Below are 25206 nucleotides of genomic sequence, written 5' to 3'. Positions count from 1 at the left end.
CCAGTGATCCAAATGTGGCCTTTTATAGGGAAACAATAACTTCTATATCTCTACTTGTTAGTGTGTTCTTCGACAACCATGTAATCTGATGTGCTGTTTTGGTTACCTTCACAATATTATTATTATAATTTTTGGTAACCTGCATGGAGTCAACACACTCATCATGGGAGGCCCACTCAACCAGCAACATGACTATTATAATGAGCTTTGAAGTTATTTATACTGCCTGCATTCATAGTGCATTCCACTCAATAACAACTCTCCACACAAGAAACCTACTCCTCATACCATTTTTCATCACATCTTTATATGACTTACAGAGATAGCCTCTTGTTCTTCCCATCTTAACATCCACCATTTTAATAATTCCTTCTGCATTAATCTGATAGAATCCATTAATAACTTGAAGGTCTCTACCATATCTTCTCTTTTCCTCCTATCCGCCAACCTCTGTAATCCACGTTCCCTCAAATGCTCTTCATAACCAATACTCCACAGTTCTGATGTCACTTTGGACCCTGTCTAGTGTTTCCACATCACAATGAAAACCAGGTGACCAAATCTGAGCACAGTAGTCCATATGTGGTCTAACCAATGAGTTATATAGAGGCACCACCACTTCCTTATCCTTACATGTCAATGTACTTTTTATCATAGCAGCAATATGATGTGCAGTCTTTGCAACTTCAGTCCACTGTAATTACCAAATCCCAAATCACTTCCTGAAGCACATCTCCACCAATATAGTACATAGCCATATATCTCTGTATCCCAAAGTGTAAACAGAGGGGAATATTATTTTGATCTTTTAACCAGACTAGACGAAAAAATTCGTGAGAAAAGACAGATTTGCAGAAGAAAAAAATCATTTTTCACCAGGACAATGCACCTGCTCACAAAGGTGATTTTGGCAATGGGAAAATGAAGGAATCTGCACTATGAATTGTTGGAACATTCACCCGAAATCCCATATTTGGCTTCCTCTGACTTCTATCTCTTCCCAAAACTAAAACTTTTCCTCATGGATCAGTGTTTTTCTTCGAATCAAGAAGTAATTGCAGCTGTAGAGTGGTATTTTGCAGATCTTACTGAGAATCACTACAGGGACAGGATAATGGTGCTGGAATAAATGTATTAGTCTTAGGGGAGATTATGTTGAAAAATAAAAATAATTTTGAAATTATAAATTAGTTTTTTTATCTTTAGGCTGAGAACTTTTAAGACCACCGTCGTAGTACACAGCTTTTGATCTCTTTCCAAAATTATGACCTTACAACTTACCACATTAAACTGGTAGCCATTTACCCTTGCTGCTAGTTTATTTCCATCTTCTGCTGGATCTTTATATCACCTTCATTTACCATTGCTCTTCCAAGTTTAGCATCATCTACAAATAACTGAATATTTCCTGTCAAATCATTTCTTAACAAAAATTAAACAACAGAGGATGAAGTAGTGAGACCAGTGGTGTACCACATGGCTCACTTATCCTCTCCTGGACTCAGCTCCTCTATAAACCATTCTTTGATATCTGTCCATCAGCCACCTTCTAACTCAAATCACCAGATTTATATCCATCTGCGTTTGCTCCAATTTATACAATAGAGTTCTATGTAGCAGTATCACTGATACTGCTACATAGAACTCTATTGTTACTCTAAACTAGTCATTTCCCTTATCCAACTCTATTGTTACTTTACTATGAAAAGTTAGCAGATTACTAAGGGAAGACTTGCCTGTCACAAAACCATTTTCTCCCTTATAGAGTATATATTCCTATCCTGAATTCTGCTTTTCACAATTTAAGGGATCTGCACAACTTAACCACCACTTCTGAGATGCTGATTGGCCTATAATTTGCTACTTCTGTCATGGAGTTTCCTTTATGCATTGGGACTATTTTGCCCTCTTTCCACTCCATTGGTACCTATTCACTACTGAGGCTTACTGAGGTTTAGTTTAAACAATCCGGTTGTTTAAATTAAACAGCTTAACTCTTGGTAAGTCTTGTGATCACTGTATATATTTCTAAGGTTTTTGGTTAGGTGTGGAATAAAAGGCCTGTTTACAAGATTACTATCATGTCATCTGCCATCTGTTCTTTGCAACTGAATTGCCAATTTCTTCTCTGGTCATTCACTGTGTCATGGCTTCTTTTCTTCAGATTTCTCCACCAGTGCTGGAGTGTCCCAGGACCACATGCCTTTGCCTATACTCTTTCTCTTGCATAACATTTTATTACTAGCCCTGAAATTCTCTTCACAGTTGTTTCCAACAGTACACTCCATATTTTTCATTTGATAAACCTTGTAATGCTCATATATCCTGAGCAAGATTTTCCATAATCATTGCCTTAAGCAGTGATCTCCTTGCTATATTTTAGTGAGGTGAGGACAAACTTGTCAACTTCATTGCCTCCAAAACACAATATTGCATGATTTCATGCAAGTAAGACCTCGCCTTGCTGTTGTTAATGTCCAGATCTCCACATAGTATCAGATATCCCCTCTTGGATTGACTTACACATCTGGCCTCTCCTAGCACAGGCACATCACATCCATAGTATCTTCTTTATCCAAAAAAAAGTAGCTGTTAGTTTTTGCTTCTCATATTACCAGTACAACTCTTGACACAGTATAAATCAAAATCTACCCTACTTTAGAACGTTGTTTTTGTGCATGGGGGTGATGTACAAAAATTCTTTCTAAAAATGCTTCATGCTGTCCAGAAGAGAGCAATTTGGTAATTGGTGGCTTTCTCTCACAGCTCTGGCCACTATTTCATAGATGTATTGTTTCTCCTCTGTGTCTCCTCTTACAGGTCCTCCTCTTTCATAACTTCTATTAAATTTGTATGCTCTGGAATGGTCTTCCCTACATGTTTCCCCTAAGAACAACTTTCAGTTCAAAAAAAGTATCAATATGTTTCATCTTTCTTCTTGAATACTTGCCCACACATGGCACTGATGTGTTCTCAGTTTCACAGCCTTCTGTATGTGGGAAGAGCATTAAGAATTTTTAGGAAATCATTTGGTGCATTTTTTGCAAATGGAAAACAGTAGTCTGGATGTCCCACACACAAAAGGTTTTTAAACCTATAGTACTGTAGGTGGGTAAAGGAATGTTTCTTTTTTATTATTTTATTTATTTATTTTTCACATAGCCCAGAAACCCTACTCTAGAGACTAGATAGGAACTTTTTCAAGCACCTCCAATAAGTGGAGTGGGTGGATCTCACACTAGATGATCAAATTCATCTCCTACCTAAAGGCAGTTACAAATATCTGTACCCATAGTTGGATTTAAACCCATAGTTTGTTTGGGTACATTGAATTTACAGCTTGATGGACAGGCATCTCTGCTGTCTACCATCAAACCAGTCGAGAGAAGAAGTTAGAAACTATTTTATTAGCATTGGAGTTAAATAGATAGTTCTTGCTCCATTGAAGGATACTGGAATATTTGAATTCTGCAATTTGTTGAATTCAGAGGTGGTGGAAAGAAGGATACCTATTATCAGCAAAATCATGCATAAGGTGTTGTGGCCAGTTAAGAGGTCATGCATGTATAGGATATACATATACTTGAAGAAACTTAAATGATTAAAATGACTACTATTTATTATTTTGAATGTATAACTAGTTTCATCTTGCTAGAAGACTTCATCATGTACATAACATGAAAGTGAAAAAAGAGAAATAGAAAATATGCATTACTAGAGAACAGTTGCTATAAAGTTACAAATGGATTACCTTTAAATGTCAAGAGCAACTGCACAAGATGGGATGGGGGATTATGTCTGAGTAGTGGGCCAAATCTCTTGTTAATTAAGAATAGCAAAATCCATACTGGTAATTACTAGTGCTTGAGTAAATGATAATCTTGTGCTTGTTGAGGAAGTTGAACTGTAAATGACTGCCATTATTTTAGGGATGATAATACTTGAATAGTTATATTATAGTAATTTAATATAATATAATGATATTGAAAATACTAATTGAACATGAACAATTTAATGTAAAAACTTTATTGCTTTCCTGTGTGATGAATTATGTGAGATAATAGCTGTTTCAGTTAAAAACAACTTTTTAATTAATATATCATTTTTAGCTTCGGCCTGGCTATGAAACAGTTCCATCTGAAGTAGCTGGTATTACAAGAGATGCAGAAATGGCAATCAGTCATGTAAGAACACTTAGTAAACAACAAGATGAATTACAGTCTGAAATACAAATTCATCTACAGAAGACAGTACCTATCAAAGATAGATTTGTTGAATCATTAAATAGAGTTAAACAACTAGAACATTTACAGTGTTATCTTCAGTGGCAACTCAAAATAGAAGAGGCGAGGTAAATTAAAAATTAAACTAATTGTATATATGAAATTTTATTAAAATTAGTTTTTTTTTTTTAAATTTCAAATAACTTTTGAAACTTTTGGTAATTCAGATTGCAATACAATTTTCTTTTACTTTTTCTTAGTCAATATTTGGAAGATGCACTACAACAAGGACTAGAATCCCAGGCAGTGTTACAGTTCTCATATTTCAAACAAATGTGGGTTCATTTGCAAGGTACTAATTGTATGCATCTTTTAACATATATTAGACAGACTGTTATTTATTGGCATGATGCGCTCAAAGACAAATTTGAAAGGTTAGTTAAATTTTTTAGTATTTTCATTTTTGTTCTTGATTTATATTATTTAAACAGAGGTAAGTACATACTAATGGTTAAAGTCAATTTATTTTATTAATGTTGCAGTGGAAAATAACTTAATGTATAGTAACTTTGCTTTTATCCACTGTTTCCAACATAGTAACTTTAAGAACACTAGTTTGAAATAACAAATAACGTAAACTTGCAGTGTGATATTCATATAATTTAATTTAAAAGAATTGAGTTAAACTCTATTAATCCTTTTGATATTATGTTAATGCTACACGTGTCCTTTATTGTAATGTAGTTCTTGCAATGGTTTGTTTGACACTTAGTGCTTTCTATTATTATTATTATTACTCTTGCACCTGGATCATCATGGAGCCCGAAGACTCATGGAAGGTCCACACTGTCCACATGATAACTATTCTCCTTGAATACTTTCACTGATATATGCACTCACAGCTGACTTGGCAACCTATTGCCCTCATTTACTACTCTCCAAGCAAAAAAATCTAGTCCTGATGCCCTTATTAACCACCCTACTCAATTTCTATGGATTGTTTTCCATCCCTTCCCCACATTCTACCTTCTCTAACTAAGTTCTGAAAAATTTCCTAATATTAACATCGGTTCTATTCTAAAACTCTTTCAGTAACTTAAATGTTTTCATCATCTCTCTCTTTTTCACCTATCAAGCAGCTTCTACAACAACCCACAAACCCTTAACCTCTCCTTGTAGGGATCATTCTACAGATCCTTACCATCTTGATCTCTTGCTACTGGATCCCCTCCCCCTGCCCAAAAAAAAAAAAAAAAAAAAAAACAGGTGACCAGCCCTATCCACTCTAATCCAGATGTCGACTTATAAGGAGGAATGTTTATAAGTTATTTATTAAGTTTATAACTTATAAGGAATAACTTATTAGTTTAAAAGTTATTCCATATAAATTTGGTGAAGTATTTGTTTATAAGCTAACAAATACATTTAGCCAAATACCAGAAGTAGTATTTGGTTAATACCATAAAAAAAACTTATTAATAAGTTGTAATTTATTTTTTATTTAATTAAATTAATTTTTTTATGTTGACCCATACACAAGAAGTTGGTTGGTCAACATATAGTTACCATATATGGGAAGAGATTTGGGAAAGGATGAACTTAAAGGCCTGTTCATTATGTATGGGAGGGATGGCTGTTCCAGAGTACAGCAACAATTGGAATGAAAGAGGTGGAAAAGAAACTTGTTCTACGAGTTCTACTATTAAATGGATAAGAATCCTATGTTTCTATATAGCCAGTAAGTGAAACTCAAAATCGATAACTACGATCTATGAGTTTCAATGCCGAAAAACTATTGGCGAAGGCAATTCGAAGCAAAGGTGGAGCAAGCTCCCTCACTCATAATTGCCTTCGCCGATAGTTTTTCGGCATTGAAACTCATAGATCGTAGTTATCGATCTTGAGTTTCACTTACTGGCTATATAAAAACATAGGATTCTTATCCATTTAATATCTATTCAATTGCCAGAAAACTAGCCTTTTGGCTTTTTATTTTAATTATAGAGTTCTACTATTCATAAAATATTATGAATGGTAGAACTCATAGGGGGAGAATTTTAAGAGGATGCTAAGTGAATATAGCAGTTTTCCTTCCCCTCTTCCAGCAGACTTAATGTTATCAAAAATACTATATTCTTTGCATAACAGACCAAGTGTCCTTTAATCTGATGTTCATGTGATAGAAATGACAGGCAAGAAATGAGATAAAAGGAACATGCTGAAGCTACATGAGAAGAACATAGGAATAGTTATCTACACTACAGTAAATTCTGTGGGAGACATGAAGTATGCTTTTCATTAGTTATAGTCACTGAAAAAAAACATTTCTAGATGGCCAGACAATGTATGATAGATAAAATGGATGATGCCAACTAATTTCTCAAACACTTGAAAACAGTAATGCATAATATTAAATATTATGCATCCTGAGCAAAGAGATCATTCAATGAGTTCACTCAATAGGATTTAAATGTTTCACTTATCTGACAGCATCATCATATAAATGAAGCACCAGAAAAAGAGTCCTTTCTTTTAGTGTTGCACAGTGATCAGCATTCATTTTAGAAATTATGGACTTTACAGCCATGTTATAAATAACTATTTTAATTTCCCGACGTTTCGACCTTCATATTAAGGAGTATATACAAGGACAAGCTGAGTTAATTTCACACGGTAAGCTAAAGAAACAATGATTTGATCACCGGTTATTCTATTGGCATGACCTCTAGTGAAAAAAAAAAAAAATACAGATAAAATTAAAAATTAATTAATTATTTAGAAAACTACATCAAAGCTAAATTCTATTTAAGATACCATGAGAGAAACATTCTTTCATATAGATAATTTTCTTACAGTAACAATGATGTCCAATTTTTGTTATATTAGATTTTGGATGGATTATCTACAGTCCTGTTTATAGTTAACTCTTAGGGAGAAAGGTTCTGTGGGTAGAAAATGTGCCTTCCATATGCTTGGGATTTTTAGACCATCATTATTGTTCAGATTGGGGTGTATGATAAGAATCTCACAGGCTTCCTTAAATTTGCATTCATACCATGTTTTGGTGTGATGTAAACAACTGGTGCTTTTCCAGTCAGTTCTGTGTAAAGTGTTCGGGGCATGATCAGAAAGGCCAGCTTCACCATAGTTATTATATTTAATGTGTCATTTATGTTCCTTTTATCTGATAGGAATTGTGCATCCTGTTTCCTCTATATATGGTAGATTACAGGTGCAGTAAATACGATATACTCAAGGTGGGCCAGCGGAGGGAGTCTTTGGATGAGTTGAGTGAGCTTTTTAATTTTGCAGGAGGTTTAAAGGTATCTTTGAGGTTGTATTTCTGTAGTATTCTGTTTATTTTATGTGATGTCCCTTTAATGTAAGGAATGGTTATAGTTTTATTGTAGTCTGGGTTTATCTTTGTTGTTTATTGAGGTCTTGTAGAAAATTTTGTTAATAATGTTTTGGCTGTAATCATTTTTTAGAAAAGTATTGCTGATAACTTTAAATTTCGCTTTCAGTGCTTGTTCATTGGAGCAGATCTTCAAAGCTCTGTTTTTTAGAGTATTAATGACACTTAGTTTTTGTGTTGGATGGTGATAGGCGTTTATGTGTATATAATCCAGATCGATGAACAAACTGAATTTTATTTGTAATATTGAAAGAGGCTTAAGATTCATTCCAAATAACAGCAGATAAAATACGTTTAGAAACTGCCAACATTTTAAATATAAATTATAAGAAAACAATAACAAGCAACTTAACAGCAATGATTGCTGTTAATGATTTCATTTACAGCAATGAAATCATTAAAATCAAATCCGAGCATCGTAATAACTAGAGCTGATAAAGGAAGTGCCACCGTTATTCTAAACCGAACCACATATTTGGAAAAAAATGAATCTGCTACTCTCGGACAATAGTACATATCAACTTGTTAACTATGATCCAACCAAAAGAATAAAAAAGAAAACAGGGAAACTACTAAATCAGTTACTACATGGTCCGAAGATACAGTCAAAAATTACTTCCACACTACGCTCATTCCCCGAGAATTTACGATCTACCAAAGATACACAAACAAAATACACCACTCCAGCTGATAGTCAAAGGTATAGACAGTCCGAATTATCACCTAGCCAAGAAATTAGCGGCAACACTCAAGGAGTTGGTAGGTCATTCCCCCTCCTATATCAGAAATATACAACACTTCATAAACATAATCAAAGACATTACCTTAGAAAAAGATGATTTATTAGATAGTTTTGACATCTCTGCCCTCTTTATGAATGCCCCAATCAATGACACAATCCTTCTTTTACAGAGCAAATTCCATCCAGATATCACAGTGCCCTTTGCATTATGTATTACGTTCTGGTTAGTTTGTATGGCAAAATGCTTTCTGCCTACAAAAAGAAGGCACAGCCATAGGCTCGTCATACCCCCCCCCCCACATTGCTAACTTTTATATGGAACATTTTGAGCAACATGCCCTAGATTCTTCTCCTTTAAAACCAAAAGTCTGGCTTAGATACATTGATGATGTTTTCACGGTCTGGCCCCATGGCCACCAAACACTAGACATTTTCCTTAGCCACCTGAACAAACAACACAAATGCATACAGTTCACAATTGAGATTGAAAACAGAACACATTTCCATTTCTAGATATACTTGTCCCACATCTTCCTTCTGGCAGATGTGGGGCAAGTCCCTCACAAGTACACTCCCTACCACCACATAACACAAAAACTAGGTGTCATTAATACTCTAAAAAACAGGGCTCTAAAGATCTTCTCCAATGAACAAGCACTGAAAGACAAATTTAAAGTTATCAGCAATACTTTTCTAAAAAATTGGTACAGCCTAAACACTATTAACAAAATTCTCTACAAGACCTCAATAAAAAACAAAGATAAACCAGACTACAGTAAAACTATAACCATTCCTTATATTAAAGGAACGTCAGATAAAATAAACAGCATACTATAGAAATACGACCTCAAAGCCACCTTTAAACCTCCTGCAAAATTAAAAAGCTTACCCAACTCATCCAAAGACCCACTCCCTCTGCTGGCCCACTCTGGAGTATACCGTATTTATTGCACTTGTAATCTACCATATATAGGGGAAACAGGATGCACAATTCCTATGAGACAAAAGGAACATAAATGACACATTATATATAATAACTACGGTGAAGATGGCCTTTCTGATCATGCCCTGAATGCTTTACATAGAATTGACTGGAAAGCACCAGTTGTTTACATCACACCAAAACATGGTATGAACGCAAATTTAAGGAAGCCTGTGAGATTCTTATCAACCACCCCAAGCATATGGAAGGCACATATTCTACCCATGGTAGAATATATTTAGAGTTAACTATAAACATGACTGTAGATAATCCAGAATCCTAAATCTAATATAACAATTGTAATGTTAAAAATAGGACATCATTGTTACTGTAAGAAAACTATCTATATGAAAGAATGTTTTTCTCTTGGTATCTAAAATAAAATTTATCTTTGATGTAGTTTCTAAATAATTAATTAATTTTTAATTTTATCTGTATTTTTTTTTTTCACTAGAGGTCATGCCAGTAGAATAATCATTAATCAAATCATTGTTTCTTTAGCTTACTGTGTGAAATGTAACTCAGCATGTCCTTGTATATTTGTATATACTCCAGATGATGAACTTAATATGAAGGTCGAAACGTTGGGAAATTAAAATAGTTATTTATACCAGAAAAAGAGATGTAAAAGAAGCAGTGAAGATTCACAGGAAGCACTTATTAAAAAAAAAAAGTTTGGAAATTAGAGCAAAGTCATACATGCAACATGCATAATATGTATGCTATATGTGATACACTGTTTTGTATAGCTTGTGATTGTTAACATAGAAGAGATCTAATGTACTTCAAGAATGGATGAGTGACTTGAAAATGTCATACAGAATGAGACCTTGGTTCTTGTTTCGGCTGCAATCTGAGTATATAATTTCATTGTAAAATACTACTCTTTGCAAGGTGGGATAGGACATTATATTTGAGATGAGTAACTCAAATATGTCAATGATTAGTCTCTAGATGAGTAACTCAAGTAAGTTAATGATTAGTCTCTTTCATACTGTTGCATGAAGATATAAGTAAGGCTTGACTATGTTTTCAAGCAGTCTAATGAGGTTATATTCACATGCAGTCTAAACAGCGGTGAGTGACAACCAGGATCCAGAATTGGGTTGACAGTAGTAGTATTTGTTTGATGGACAGCACGGATTTGCAGAAGGGAGATCATGTTTTAGTACTCTGCTTACTTATTACAATAAGGTTACAGGTACATTGGACAAGGAAGATAGGTATAGTAGTATACTTAGATTTTACAAAGGCTTTTGATAGATTGCCACACAGTAAGTTGGTAGTTAAATTAGAATGGATGGGGTTGTATATTAGATTAGTGCACTGGATTGGAGTGTGCTCTCTGATAGTTCACTAATGGTGTGTCTGAAGGGTCTGTTTCAGGGCTATTCCTGTTTAACCTGTATGATATTGGGGATGGTTTGAATGGGGATATTCAGTTGTTTGCAGGTGATGCAAAGTTGGGAAGAACTATGAGATGTTTTGGCTTTACAAGAAGACTCGAATTGACTGAGTGAATGGGTACAGAAGTGTGGTTGACAGTTTATTTTATAAAGTGTAAGATTTTAAAATTTAGAAACCAAAGATAGGATGCAGAGTATACACTTGGTAGAGATATATTAGAGAAGGTGGAGGATGTAAAAGATCTGGGTGTGATTGTAGATAAGGAGCTAAAATTGTGAGGACAACACAATGAATTTTGGCAATGATGCAGAGGACACAACTCTGATTTGTAGAAGTTAGGAGATTCTGGTTTCATTGTATAAGGCCTTGATTAAGCCACATATGGACTACAGGTATGAACTGTTGCAGATATTATCCATATATGGATATTGTGCACAGATTTGATCACCTGGTTTTCAAAAGGATGAAGAAGTATTAGAAAGTGTCCAGAAGCAATTGACTAAGATGGGTTTCTGGTCTCTAGAATGTTGAGTATGAAAGGTTAAGAAGATGCAGTTTACAGAGGGGAGGATATGATAGAGATTAGTTGGTAAGGGGTTCTTATCATAGTAATATTGAAGAGGTTTTTCATAGAATGGCAGGAGATGATCTCTTGGAAACAAGAGATCATCACTGTATACCTGTATAACAAGAGTGTGAGCAAAGGGGTGAAGAGAAGGTTTTTTTTCATGGACAGTTGTGAATGATTGAAATGCATTACCTAAGAGTGTGATCTGCAGAGAATGGGAATGTATTTAGGACATGGTATGATGAGTTTTGTTTATGACAGGGGGACATCCCACAATGAGTCATTTATTCCATGGAACTAATATTGGAGATATAAATTCATGTACCAGAAGATTTCTTGTTAGTTTAAGAGCATTTCCTTATTAACTCTGTGGAAGCAATTTATACTTTACTCCAAATGCTTGACAGTGCTACTTTATTATTATTACTATTAAATTGGTTTATCCATGGAGTCTAAGACTTATTACAGCAGACCTATACTAAACAATTCACACTATACTGTCATCCATCTCATATCCCACCTCACTGTATTGCATCAAGACTCACTGCAAGAGGTCCAAACTACCATTATGCACATAGTACTTATTATATCTCTTCATGGAGTCACTTTAGTGTCAAAGTCAAATAACTGGGAGGAGACCTCCACATTGCCTTTGAGGAATGCCGAAAACTGACTGGGACCTCTGACCTAATGTCCAATCCTCACCTTTACGTGGTGTGCCCTGTTATATCCACTGGGTACTGAATGAATTAGGATGGGCTGGCTTTGGCTTAGACCACAAATGTATTTGATGGTACAACATGATGAGATCAGGAAATACATGAAGATGGTTTGTTGTTTGAAGAAAGATGCACATTATCTCCATTCTTATTCATCATCTATATGGATCACATTATGAAAGAAATTGGAGATGTCAGACTTAGCTCTTTGCTTTATGCAGATGATGTTGTACTCCTAAACACATCTGATGCATGTCTCCAGGATTTACTAACTAAATTGAATAATAGCTGTAACAAATTTGGCATAAAAATTAGCAATAAAAAGACCAAAACTATGAAAATAGCCAGGAGCATAGAAAACTTCAGTTTCATTTGGAATGGATCTGAGAGTTGGGTTAGCAATAAAGCACTTGATCAAAGACTAGAAACCACACATATGAGGGTTCTGAGAAAAATTAGGGTAGTGAACTAGTGGCATCAATGGCAGCATCATATTTAAAATGAAGATTTTCGAAAGGAACATGACATTATTAGCATTCAAGAATTTGTCAGCAGAGCTAATTTAAGATGGTATGACCACTTTAATAGAATGGAGGAACAAGTATCAAAAAATCCTGCTAAAATACTTGTCTATTAATAAGAGAAATTGAGTGTAAATGAAATAACGTTAGAACATTCCTGGAAACCAATCTACCTCGGTGTGACTCTCGATCGCACCCTCTCATATAAAACCCACATAGAAAAAACAAAGGCAAAAGTGAATGCAAGAAACAACATACTGAGAAAGCTTACCTCCTCCAAATGGGGTGCACACCCTAACACACTGAGATCTTCTGCCTTGACCCTTTGCTATTCTTCTGTTGAATATGCCTGCCCAGTATGGTCCCTATCCTGCCATGCTGAAAACTTGATCCAGCATTGAATGAAAGCTGCCGCTTAATTACAGGATGCATGAAACCAACACCACTAAAAGACCTATATACTTTGGCTGATATTGCACCCCCTTCAATTCGAAGATCTGCATTCTCAACTGATGAAAGAAGCAGACAAATGAATGATGAACGCCACCCACTGTTCGGCCAGACTGCAGTACCCCAAAGACTAAGATCCAGACATAGCTTCCTGACAACTGTTGAACCACTTAAAAACCTCCCAGAGACAAGACTTCAACAATGGCTCACACTATATCCTGAAAATAATACTGGTATTCCAACAGCTGAACATCTTCCACGTGGTGCCCACTTGGACTGGAATACTTGGAAAAGCCTAAACAGATTCCAGATGACAGGATGCTGCAAACAAAACCTCATCAAATGGGGTTACCTCACTGGCCCAGACAATTGTGAGTGTGTGTCAATCCGGTCCATGGAACACCTTCTTTCTTGTCCCTTTCTTCCATCGCCTTGTGCAAAAGAGGACCTTATATCCTGCACAGAAATAGCAGTTGATTATGCAAGATACTGGAGGAACATCTGACCATGTTTATTGTATATAAGTTATGTATAGTTTCCTTTTTTTCATATTTAATTATTATTCCCTGTATAATTCACCTACCAAATCTAAGCTGATCTCATTGTAATGTATCCTAATTTGTTGTAAATCATGTTGTGCCACTTACTTACTACTGTACTACTTGTGTTTGGATACAAAATAAATAAATAGAATGGAGGAAGAAATGTTAGTAAAACAGGTGTTTGATGCCAAGATGGGGAAAGAGACCCAGAAGAAGACCAGTGTCTAGGTGGAATGATTCAGTCAGAAGTGCCTTAGAAGCATGAAATGCTAGATATGACAATATTCGAGTGTTCACAAGTAATAGATTGATTTGGAAGCAAATTGTTGATTGTTGATATGAGATTAATAATAATGTAAACTTAATCATGCAGTGCTGTCATAGTAACCTGAACACCCCTTGGAGGTATATATCAGGAAATCGCTGTTGATATCTCTCCTTAAACTGATTCATTAATAAAGGGTGTCCCAAAATTCACGCAAGATTTAAATTTAGCGCCATTTGTGCGGTAAAGTGTTGCCAATGAGAAAAAAAAAAGGCAGCGTGACAGCTGACAGTTCAGAGTTATTAAAAATGGAGCGCTACACGAAAGAACAACACATTTTCATTGTTGAGCAATATTTTAAAAATAATGAAGGTTTGGCAGCTACAGTTTGCAATTTTCGTACAAAATAGTCAGAGTAGTGATTTAACTTCATCAACTGTGAAAAGATTAATTAAAAAATTCAAGGAAACTGGATCGATTAGTGATCTTATACACTCTGGCCGTCCTTCAACAAGTCGTTCAACAGAAAACATCGAAGCAGTTTGTGAGAGTGTTGCTGAGAGTCCAGGAACATCAATTCGGCAGCGTAGTCTTGAATTGGGCATTTCGAGACGCTCTCTACAGCGTATTCTTACAAAAGATTTGCATCTTTATGCTTACAAAGTTCAATTGACTCAAGAACTGAAGCCTACTAAGACCACACACAGCGAAGAGAGTTCGTTGAATGGATTATGGAACAACAACAAGTGGATGCTTATTTTTCGAACAAAATCATCTTCAGCGATGAGGCTCATTTTCATCTTGATGGTTTCGTTAATTGACAAAATTGTCGCATTTGGGGTTCAGAAAATCCACGAGTGATTGTTGAGAAACAAATGCATCCACAACGTGTCACTGTTTGGTGCGGATTTTGGGCGGGAGGCATCATCGGTCCATTCTTCTTTGAAAATGTGGCTGGTAAGGCAATAACAGTTAATGGTGCTCGCTATCGCGACACATGATAATCCAGTTTTTTGTGCCTAAATTGCAAGATATGGATGTGGATGACATGTGGTTTCAACAAGACGGTGCTACATGCCATACAGCCCGAGAAACAATTCAATTACTGCATGAGTCATTTACTGGTTGTGTAATTTCCCGTTTTGGTGATCAGAATTGGCCGCCCAGATCATGTGACTTAACGCCGTTGGACTTTTTTCTTTGGGGTTTTTTGAAGTCTAAGGTTTATGCCAACAAGCCCACAACCACCCACACCTTGAAGGAGGAAATTGAGCGCTGTATCAACAAAATTCAGCCACATTTATGCAAAACAGTCATGGAAAATTTCGACAAAAGAGTGCGTATGTGCCAGCAAAGCCGTGGAGGCCATTTACCCGATATGCTATTCCATGCATAACCCTATACTGTATACTTTATGAATCAATAAGAAATTACAATTTTAATTAAAAACCTGTGTTTTCTATCAAAATTACTTCTTGCGTGAATTTTGGGACACCCTGTATAATACTGACAATGACTTCAGACAACCTATTCCACTCATTCACCATCCTTGTAGTAAAAATGTAAACCTTACATCCCTCCAAAGAAGTTGCTTTTCTCAACTTCCAGTGACCTCTTGTTTTTTCTTCTCCTGCAATATATATTGAAAAATTTCCCCTACATCCATATCATAGAAACTTTTTAGCAGCTTGTATGTTCTATCATATCTCCTCTGTTCCATCTATCAACCAGTTTTTGTAACCAACATATCTTTAATCTGTCTTCATATGAATCATTCCACAGACATGAAACTATCTTTGTCACCCACCTTTGAATCCTCTCTGCCACTTCAGCTTCTGTAAAAAACCTTGGCAATCAAATTTGATCATAGTAGTCCAGATGCTGATGTCAAAGTCTTATAGAGAGGAATAATGACTTCTTTTTCATACTTGCAAATCCCCAAATCCCTCACTTCATAATTTTCCTGAAGTGAAACCATTAATATGTTAAATCTTGAATAGAAGGAATTTTAGAAATATAATTCCTATTGTTCAGAACAAGTATCAAAAAATCCTGCTAAAATACTTGTCTGTTAATAAGAGAAATTAAGTGTAAATGAAATAACGTTAATGTCTTTTCCTTTAAGTTTTGAATATTGTATTATCAAGTGTTTTGTATGAGAAAAATAGAAATTGTATTTGTGGTGAATTGTACATACTGTATTTTCCTGTGTATAAGACACTCCTATGTATAAGATGCACCCAAGAAATTTAATACAATTTTCTGGAAAAAACCTAAACTTTAAAGTATGATTTAAAAAAAAATGGATAAAATAAATAATTAATAGTAAACTGACCTTTCAGAAACCTGCAAAACCCATGTCACTGTTATAATTCCCTTTTATGTTGGAACATAAAAGGGAGTGCATATGACTTTGAAAAGAGGAAACAATCTTTACCTTCATTATATAAGACACACGTCCGCACGGTTAGCCTAGTGGCTTTGCGCTTCGCAACCATATGCCTGGGGAAGGAGTGTCCTAGGTTCGATTCCCGTCGGAGACGTGAGGAGCTGAAGGATCTTCCTCAGCCATAGCCAAGTTAGCCGGTCTTGGGCGCGGGCAGTAGGGTTTTTTCCGCCAGTTTATCTGGTGTTTTTCATCCCGCAAGCAGGCAAACCGGCCCCTTGAACACACAGCGATACAGCCAAGAATACCTTGAGGCATAGGAGTGACCATTCTATCCTTGTATTTCGGTTACGAAATCCAAGCATGCTTGGAAGGTTGTAGGCCTTAAAGGCCTGTTAAAGCCATTGGGATAGATAGATAGATATAAGACACACCCCATTTTTAAGATGAATTTTTAAGGTAAAAAAGTGCATCTTATACACCGGAAAATACGGTAAGTATACCAAGGTCAAGCTAAAGTTCCAGACAACATAAGAGGATTAATTCGTGACCTGAGGTTAACACGAACACAAAGGTCAGTGTTGCGAAGGGGTTTCCTGTCGAAATACAATGACAAGCAACAGTATCGGGTGCAGAGTATCGAGTGGACGATAATGTAAGAGTGGGGAGGCCATCGGAGCAATATGTAGAAGTTTACGACATGGAAAGGGGGCTTTTTTTACCTGTTGTTTCCTGAGAGTCGAAGTTCCAGTACGGTCGGGAGTGGAGTGTCCGAGTGCAGTTATGAGGTCAAGTAGAATTTCGATATGAGATTTAGGACTCTGTACGGCAATGAAGTCAACGTAACCCGAGGAGATTATGTGGAAATACGAGGTCGGACAGTGGCAGCTGAGCTTCGCACGGATCGTAGGCAAGGAATTGTGACCGTATTCCTAGACCTACATACAAGAAGTAAAGGTCAGAGGAACGTAGCAGCAAAGGAAACTCGTCTAGGAAGAAACTGATGTGAAATTAAGCCACAGGAATTCAAAAAATGTTTGAAAGTAAAAGCCAGAGAGATCCTGACTTCACTACCAAGTAAGAACTTTCCATATGTCTAGTAGGAAGAAAATTAGTAAATTTTGTGACGGTGAATGAGAATTAACTGGAATTGTACTTTATGTAGTAATGCAGGACTTTAGGAACTATTCTCTTCTAATGGTATAGTTCCTAAAGTTCTATATTCTATAACATAACTTATGTTCTATAACATAAGTTATGTTATAGAATAAATTTTCTATAACATAAGTTATGTTATAGAAAATTCTATAACATAACTAAGTTATAGAGTGTAATTCTAGAATCTGATGTTAATAGATAATTCCTGAACCCGAGTTTTGAGTGATGATAATCTCAAATAAGCTAAGTTTTTAAGGAGTAAGTTTCTAGGCATGTGGTCCCTGAAAAATTCAAGATTAGTTAAGGGACAGGAGTGTATATATTGTATCGAGTTGCTTAATAGACCCTATATGCTAGACTCGGTTGAATTTATTGAATGACAATTGTATATCTCTTTTTCTTAGTAATGAATAAATTCTTTTCTTGTCAAACAAATAACTTGCCTGATCACTAAATTCAATGCACTGCTCATGAACAGAACCGATGCGTATGTATTTAGATATAATCGCGACTGCAAAGTGAGAAACATATATGATTATAGTATAGGAATAAGATAGAGAATTAAGGATTGTGTGCCATACTGAGTGTTTTAATCTTGGATAAAGAAAATTCTCTTATCCTATAAATTTTGGTGATGCAGCTTAAACAAATAAATTTCCAAAATTTTTAATCAGATTGAGCACTAGTAATCTAACAAAGAATTTGGCTCTAGCCCGAGGCCCTGTCTTTGTTATCAGAGTTTTGCACAATCGAGCAATATGTTAGTAGCGGCCATAAGTTTGAAGTACTACCAAGGATTAAGATTAGACAAGGGGAAAAACATAACATATAAGTAAATAACAAAATTAGCTGATTTTTCAAAGATGAAGCCGAACAAGAATTAATTATAAGATTTAATTGATAACATAATTTTAAAATAACGAAAGATTTTACAAATATAATATAATATACAGATTGAGTTCTCTTCAGTCCAGAGTGCATAATTGTGCATTTTACTTCACTGAAAGCAAAACCATTAGTCTTTGCCTAATGTCTGCTTGACAATGTCAAGAATGTTGGATGAAAACACTGAGTTTCTTGGAGAAAAAAAACCCTGCTACCTCCATATGAGATAAATTCCCTATTGCTGCAGTTTATTTAACAAATTATCATGCAATATCCTATCAAATGCTTTTCAAAGTCAAAGAATAGAATATTACAGTATAGGCATTGCCTTTATCTGACTACCGCCACTCTGTTATAGAAGCAGAGTAAATTGCTAAGACAAGCCCTCCCTTAAACAAATCATGCTGCCCTCTTTAAAGTATTATATTCTCATCTACCCATTCTTGAATATTGAATCAACTTTTCCAAGACCTTAACCACCACTCTCGAGATAGTAATAGATCTGTAATTTTCAACTTTGATTTGGATCTACCTTTAAGCAGTAGCTCTATTTTATCTTCCTTCCACTCTCTTGGAACTCTGCCAGAGATGAGACTTAAATTAAATAGCATAGTGAAAGGTGAGGCCAATTCTCTTGCATACTCATGTAATACACACACACTGATATTTCCATCTTATCCCATGGCAAAATTCACATTGAGAATTTGCAGTATCCTGAGCACCTCAGTTCATCCACTTCAGCACTCACATCATTGCTTGTCACATCAGATACTTATCCTATATTCTGATGATAAACCTTTTCAAAATAACTACTCAGTAATTCAGCTGTTTCTTTTAGGTTCTTTCACTGTCACACCAGCAGAATTCTTTAAAGAAATCTTTTCATAATTGTTTTTCTTTTCATCTTATTTGTTTTGCCTTTCTTACTAGGTTGGTAACATTTCTTGCTTATATCTTTTACTGTTCATGAGGTTGCTGATCACACTTTATCTTATATTTCTTACACAAAATTTTCTTCTTTTGCAGCTCATGCTTGGCACTGCTACTCATCCATTTGACACTCGCCTGTTTCATCTTTTAAACTTAGGAATACAGTCCAGTACTTCTGGATATGGACAGATTTTCTGAAGTTACCACCAAATCCAACACTCTTGAACCATGAGTGCCCTCTGTCACATGACTCAAGGAAGTGTATCTTAAGAGCTGTATAAATTCCATTTCCCTCCCTTCACATGTACTTTCTTCCTTTCAATTAATTCCCCATAACAATTACCTTGTCCTTACTCATAGAACTAATCTGCATGCCTATAGCAGCAACCAACAACATATTTAGTCTTCTTGAACCTTATCTTACACCAAATAGATTCAAATACTGTTGCTGTCATATAGGTGGTGGCAACTCTTCTGCTGCCATCAGCAACATCCCACCTCCAGTTTTGTTCTTTCTCTCCTTTCTGAAAATACAATAACCCTTCTGCTCATTTCCTAAACTATATCATTCGTCATTGGCCACTGTTTGATCTGCATAAAGTTTTTTCTCTTAGCCATGTTCTGTGAATTATGATATGATTAACATTGAAAATTAAAATTCAACTTAATACAGATGTCTTTTCCTGCACTGCTTTAATTTAATTTAATTAACTTCGTAAATTTAAGGTAGACATGAAAGGGGAAATAGTGGCAATAGTTATCAGGAATGTGGTGTAATGTGGAGGTTGAGAGGAAGGCATATTTAGTTCGATGTTGCTATATAGGCCTGGGAATATGAAAGGTGGTGATGAAGAAATGTATAAACAACTTGGATTAGTGAACAAAGTAAGGGTAATTATTATGGTTGATTTTAATTATGGTGATATAGATTGGAATGAAGAGATAGCATTTGGGAATAAGGAAAATGAATTTCTTGAGGTCTTGAGAGAGAACTATCTCAGACAGCATGTAAAGAAAGGCACACGAGGATCAAGAGTTCTAGATCTCATCATTTCATCAGAGGATGTAATTGTTAGAGGGGGGGGGTTTCACATTTTCCTCCATTTGGTGAAAGTGATCATGAAGTAATCACCTGTGTTGTGGCTTGTCATATGCAGACTTTTGCAAGCAAAGGATATATGTTGATTATAAGGCTGGTGATTATGACAAGCTTAGGAGACAACTTCGAGCTATAACATGGAATGAGGAGTTGAGCAGTAAGGAAATAAATGCTGCATGGGAACTTACAAAGAAATACATAACAGCATCAATGTATGAATGTATCCCAAAGGCCAAAAGGCTGAATAAGGTAGGTGTAAAATGGATGAATGTGGAGCTTAAGCATGAAATCCGGAAAAAAGAAAGTACTTTGGAGGAAGTACAAGATAAATAATGGTAATCAGTCACATGCAGAATATAAAGAACAAGCCAGGAGAGTGACCCAGTTAGTAAGGAAAACAAAAGTAGAGTATGAACAGAAATTGGCAAATCAGGCTAAGAAAAACTCTAGAGAGTTTTTTAGATATGTGGCAAGTAGAAGAAAGAATGATCATGGAAAGATGAAGTTAAGGGATGAAAGTGGTAGAATGGTAACTGCTGCAGAAGACATTGTTGAGGTATTCAGTGATAGTGTAGAGGACATAGGAGAGGATAGCTTAATTGTGAATGAGCTGGAGGTATTTGAGGAAATAAATAACCTTGATGTTAATACAGCAATAGGATTTGATGACATTTCACCATGCATCTTAAGGGAATGTTCCAGAGAACTGGCAGTAGCATTGGCTTGCCTGTTTAATAAGATTTTTGCAACAGCACAGGTTCCAAGGGAGTGGAAGGAGGGTAAAATTGTTCCACTGCATAAAGGCGGTGATAAGGCTGTAGCTTCAAATTATAGACTGGTCTGTATATCTGTGTTGAAGGTCCTGGAGAGATTGGTGAGAAGTAGGATACAGAAATGGGTTGATAACAGCAGTATTCTCTGTCGTTATCAGCATGGGTTTGTTAAGAGGAGATCATGTTTCACTATACCTTGGACAAAGGAGATGCATATACAGTGGTGTGCTTGGATTTTGCAAAGGCTTTTGATAGACTGCCACATAACAAGCTCTTAAATAAATTGAAACAGATGGGATTGGATAACAGACTTCTGCATGAAATCTGGAAAAATGGAAATCTGTTGGATCAGTGACTGGCTGTTGGATAGGTATCAGAAAGTTATATATTGGGGTTCAGTATCTCAAAAGAGAAAGGTCACCAGTGGTGTGTCCCAGGGGTCAATTTTGTGGCCGTTGTTGTTCAATTTGTATGTTAATGATATTGGGTTGGGTTTAACTAATGATATCCAGCTGTTTGCAGATGATGCAAAACTGGGGAGAGTAATGCACAGTCAGGCACAGTTAATGCACCTTACAAGAGGTCTTGAATAGATTGCATGAATGGGCAGGTAAGTGGAACTGTCAGTTCAATGTTACCAAGTGTAAGATTTTGAGATTTAGTAAAACAACAATGGGATGCGAAGTATACACTTGGTGGGGAAACTTTAACAGAAGTAGAGGAGATGAGAGATCCAGGAGTGATGGTGGACAAGGACCTCAAACTCAGGGGTCACATTGCACAAGTTGTGAAGACATCACACTAAATAATGGCAGTGATGCAGAGAACCCTGACATACAGACATAGAGAGGTTATGATTCCATTGTATAAGGCCTTGATCAGGCCTCATATGGATTATTGTGTACAGATTTGGTCATCGGGTTTTCATGGTGATGAGAATATGTTGGAAAGGGTGCAGAGAAGATTCGCAAAGGTGGTCAGTGGTCTTTGGAAGGTGGAGTACGAGGACAGATTGAGAGAATGTAAGTTAGAGTCCCGTGAATAGTAGGAAGAGGGGGGGGAATATGATTGAGACATATAGGCTGGTTAGGGGTTGTTATCAGGTAGACATGGAAGAGATTTTTCATAGAATGGATGAGGGGAGTAGAACAAGAGGCCATTGCTGGAAACTGTATAAGGAGGGTGTTAGCAGTGGAGTGAAAAGCAGGTTCTTTGCATGGAGGGTGGTTGGTGAGTGGAATGCATTGGCTGAGTGTGTTGTGGATGTGGACATATTGATCAGTTTAAGACGCAGTTGGATGAGCATTGTATGCAATAGTGAGTACCTCCCACGATGAGTCTCTGACTCCATGGAGGTCAAATGTTAATAATAATAATAATTTTAAACCGATTAAGTTTTATACAGGGTGCCCAGAAGTCATGGAACATTCCTTCGAAAGGACCTGGCTTTGTGAAGCTGGAAATGGAAGGCATTTATGTGATGTGGTTTTTCATAACTAATAAAAAAAAAAAAAAAAAAAATCGGTGATGTTAAAAACTTATGCAGTTGCTTCACAAAGATGGATCCCTTTCTACAGAATGTGTCATGACTAATGGGCCACCCTGTATATTCATTAATGTATTCTTCCTCTCCCCCCCCCCCCACACACACAAAATTTGATGTGTCAAAGATTTTCACACATTGTTAGTTTCCCACTCATTTCATGCAAATAGATGAGTAAGCAAAATGGAAATACAGTCATAATATATAAATCCATTTTGTACTTTTTTTTTGCTAAGAATAAGAAATTATTATATGGCTGTTGCTATTGTATGTGGAATGTCTGTCTTAAAATGTATTTTATAATTTTTGTTATTATCCTACTTTTTGAGTTAAACTTGTCATCTACACTGAAGATGATGTGTTTTCATATTGAAATATTGAAATGTTTTTATGCTTACATGTTCTCTCTCTCTCTCTCACACACATACACACTCACTCACTCACTCACTCTTTAATTTTGCTATTTAAGAAAATTGAGAACTTGGTAAGAAAAGACATTTGTTTCATTGTCTCTTTCTCTCTCTCTCTCTCTCTCTCATTAATAGTGAATTTGTGAAGGTATTAAATACATTGCATTGGCCATTTGTATCATCCACAATGGCTCCTCTTCCAAGTCAACCACCAGATGCCATAGCAAAGTTTAAGATATTATTTTGTTACCTCTGTCAAATCCAATTGCCGTATCCTTTTATCGTTTTGGTTGTTATATTATTATTTATCATAAATAATTAGAAAAATTTTTCAAATGACTAGTTGTATACTTGTTCTGTGTTTATGAAAATAAAGTTATAATAGACAATAAATTGTATTCTTGTTTTACATGAAGAATATTCATGACTCATCTACTTATGTAGCTATTTGTGAAAATAAAAATGATCTTCTGTCATACTTTACTAAATCCACAACCATAATAAAGGTTGCATTTGAAAAGAATACATTTTAAGTAGTAGGGCATCTTATACATTTAATCTGAACATGTGAAGCGTAAGATCATTAGTGTCTGGTGTACATCTCTGAGGGATGTACCATTGTGACAGCCTAATACAACTAAGATTTCATGACTAATTAGTAATTCTTCCAAATTGGTTTTTTATTTGTCAGAGCTTTAATTTCTTCAATTTGTACATTTTGATTATGCTCATAACTGTAGCAAGTCTTTATCTTGGTCTGTTTTCTGCCTTTTTTTGCTTTAGATACTTGTTTTTATTAATCTTTCATCTCAATATCTGTGTTTTTAATATGATTCTGCCATTAGTCCTATCACTCTTTAATTTTGTTCAGACTTTCATGTCTGTGGCCTCCAGTTGTTCATTAGCTATTTTGTTTCTTGTCCAACTTTCTGATCCATATGTTAAAATAAACTTAAAAATTCTAATCTTTAGAGATACCTGTGGCATAGTATATTTATCCACTCAGGTTATTTCAGTTGGAAAAACAAGATCTACAAACAAGTTGAAGGTACTGCCATGGGTAACCCTCTGTCTCCACTTTTGGCAAACTATTTTTTGAAACACTTCGAAGACAATATGTTTTCATCCATTCATCCTCAACCCTCTCTTTGGTTTCATTATGTTGATGATGTTTTTGCTATTTGGCCACATGCTGAAGAAAAACTCTCCACATTTCTACAACAGATAAATAGCCTTCACCCACGTATTCAATTCACCATGGAAAAAGAAAATTGTGGTAGTTTACCATTCTTGGATATCCTCCTTACACGTACATCTTCTGGTACTTTGTCTATAAGTGTCTATCGAAAACCTACGTTCACTGGCAGATACATTCATCAAAAGTCTGCTCATCACACATCTCAAAAAGTTGGCATTATCAAATCCTTAATTAATAGAACATATAAAGTGTGCTCCTCTCCAGTAATCTTACAACAAGAACTTTACACTATAAAAAAGCTAATAGAATCAAATGGTTACAACCCCAATCAAATCCAGCATGTAATTGAGCCCTATAATCCAATACCTCAGGTTTCTTCAACAGACCGCAGAGTTCCAATCCCTTACATTCCAGGCATCTCAGAACTGATAGGCAGAATTTTGAAGAGGTATAATCTGATTCCCAAGTATATTCCTATCAACAAAATTTCTTATTTACTGCCTTCTAAAAAAGATAAACTACCACCTCTATCTTTGTGGGATCCAGAAAAGTCGCCCCCAGCACATTTTGCCCCTGTAGATAATGAGTAAGCTACAAAAATGTAAATAATACACCTAATTTTTTAATAATTCTAATTTATTTTGTTTTAATAGAATAAATGCACTTTATTCTTGTTTAAAACTTGAAGTTGTATGCAATGCCTCTAAGGTAATTAATTACATTACGATTTTGAAAATTTTGGACTATTGTTTTGATTCTAGCAGAAATTGCAGCATACTTCTTGTTTCTTTGATTGCCTGAATTACTGGCAATTAGTTGTGTAATTTTGAAAACAATCGATGCAAAAATAATATGTAGATATTGCACCGCTGCGATGCTCAGCTTTTTCACACAATGCACCTCAATAATGAGGTGGCAAAAACAGCAAACGCGTGCTGTCCACTGTTTTCTCTCCCCATGTCCATCACTAACCACGTGACTATCGCCCTC

The 25206-nt window shown here is 35.7% G+C and overlaps 1 protein-coding gene across 8 annotated transcripts in view; it reads left to right on the top strand.

The window, feature by feature from the left end:
- Positions 1-25206, top strand: part of Rint1 (RAD50 interactor 1) — a 221506-nt gene that overhangs the window by 20525 nt on the left and 175775 nt on the right. For all 8 annotated transcript variants that reach the window (XM_090390551.1, XM_090390554.1, XM_090390556.1 and 5 more), the window contains exons 3-5: positions 4110-4351; positions 4484-4657; positions 23154-23288. In XM_090390551.1, the coding sequence (XP_090246677.1) occupies positions 4110-4351; positions 4484-4657; positions 23154-23288 (551 nt within the window). The remainder of the gene's footprint in view (positions 1-4109; positions 4352-4483; positions 4658-23153; positions 23289-25206) is intronic.

This window comes from Typopeltis vanoorti, chromosome 3 (assembly GCF_054136105.1).
Source record: "Typopeltis vanoorti isolate ZY-2024b chromosome 3, IOZ_Tvanoo_1.0, whole genome shotgun sequence".
Taxonomy (NCBI): domain Eukaryota; kingdom Metazoa; phylum Arthropoda; class Arachnida; order Uropygi; family Thelyphonidae; genus Typopeltis; species Typopeltis vanoorti.
The sequence above is the reverse complement of the archived record's forward strand: the minus strand, read 5'-3'. Positions and strand labels throughout refer to the sequence as shown.